Source organism: Chaetura pelagica, unplaced genomic scaffold (assembly GCF_000747805.2).
Source record: "Chaetura pelagica isolate M959 unplaced genomic scaffold, ChaPel_1.0 scaffold650, whole genome shotgun sequence".
NCBI classification, from domain to species: domain Eukaryota; kingdom Metazoa; phylum Chordata; class Aves; order Apodiformes; family Apodidae; genus Chaetura; species Chaetura pelagica.
This window is the reverse complement of record NW_009951820.1, coordinates 84,765-85,485: the sequence shown is the minus strand read 5'-3', so window position 1 is coordinate 85,485 and position 721 is coordinate 84,765. Positions and strand designations below refer to the sequence as shown.

Below are 721 nucleotides of genomic sequence, written 5' to 3'. Positions count from 1 at the left end.
GTCCACAGACTACTTGGCGTTGCTGCCAATCTCAGTGAAGTATTTCCAGAGCACGCTGGCCACCTCGTCCGGGTTCACATCAGCCTGGGCCCCTGCAAGCAGATGTGGGGATCAGCGCTGGCACCATCTGGGACCACCCTGCCAGCAGTGGGGACCCTCACACCACCTCACCTGAGACCACCAGGAGCATCAGGGCCAGGGTGGCCACCTTCAGAGCCATCCTGAGGGCTGGAGGGTGCCTGCAGGAGCAAAGAGAAGGGGTGAGAGGAGCCGCGGGTGCTGGCAGCCCTCGGATCTCCCACCCTTTTCTCACAGCCCTCACCTGTGCTGCCACCAGGTGTGGGTGCCTGTGGTGCTGGGGAGAACTCAGCTGCTATTTATGGAGCCTGGGATTGCTCAGCAGCTTCCACGCAGGCCTGTGACACAGGCTTGGACTTTAGCAAGGTCGCGACGTGGAAGCATCTGACACACACACAGCCAGCCCTGACATCACCCAGGCAGGGTGCCAGGACAGAGGGGATGGGGGTGCACATTGGGGGTGAGCATCTCCTGGGGACAGGGATCCTGGGACAGAATCACAAAATTGTCACAGTTGAAAAAATAGGCCTCTAAGATCACTGACTCCAACTGTCAACCCAGAAAAAAAGCTCACCATGCCCTAGAGCCTGTCCTGAAGTGCCACATCTACAGACCTCACTGCTGCACCCCATGGGATGCAGCC

The 721-nt window shown here is 59.2% G+C and overlaps 1 protein-coding gene across 1 annotated transcript in view; it reads right to left on the bottom strand.

Moving 5' to 3' along the window:
• The window catches only part of ZPR1 (ZPR1 zinc finger), a 13,087-nt gene extending 12,867 nt beyond the window's left edge, over window positions 1-220 (bottom strand). Inside the window, exons 1-2 of the mRNA XM_010008930.1 lie at window positions 172-220; window positions 14-92 (exon numbers count right to left, since the gene is read on the bottom strand). Coding sequence (XP_010007232.1) covers window positions 14-92; window positions 172-220 — 128 coding nt within the window. The remainder of the gene's footprint in view (window positions 1-13; window positions 93-171) is intronic.
• Between the last annotated feature and the right edge of the window lie 501 nt (window positions 221-721).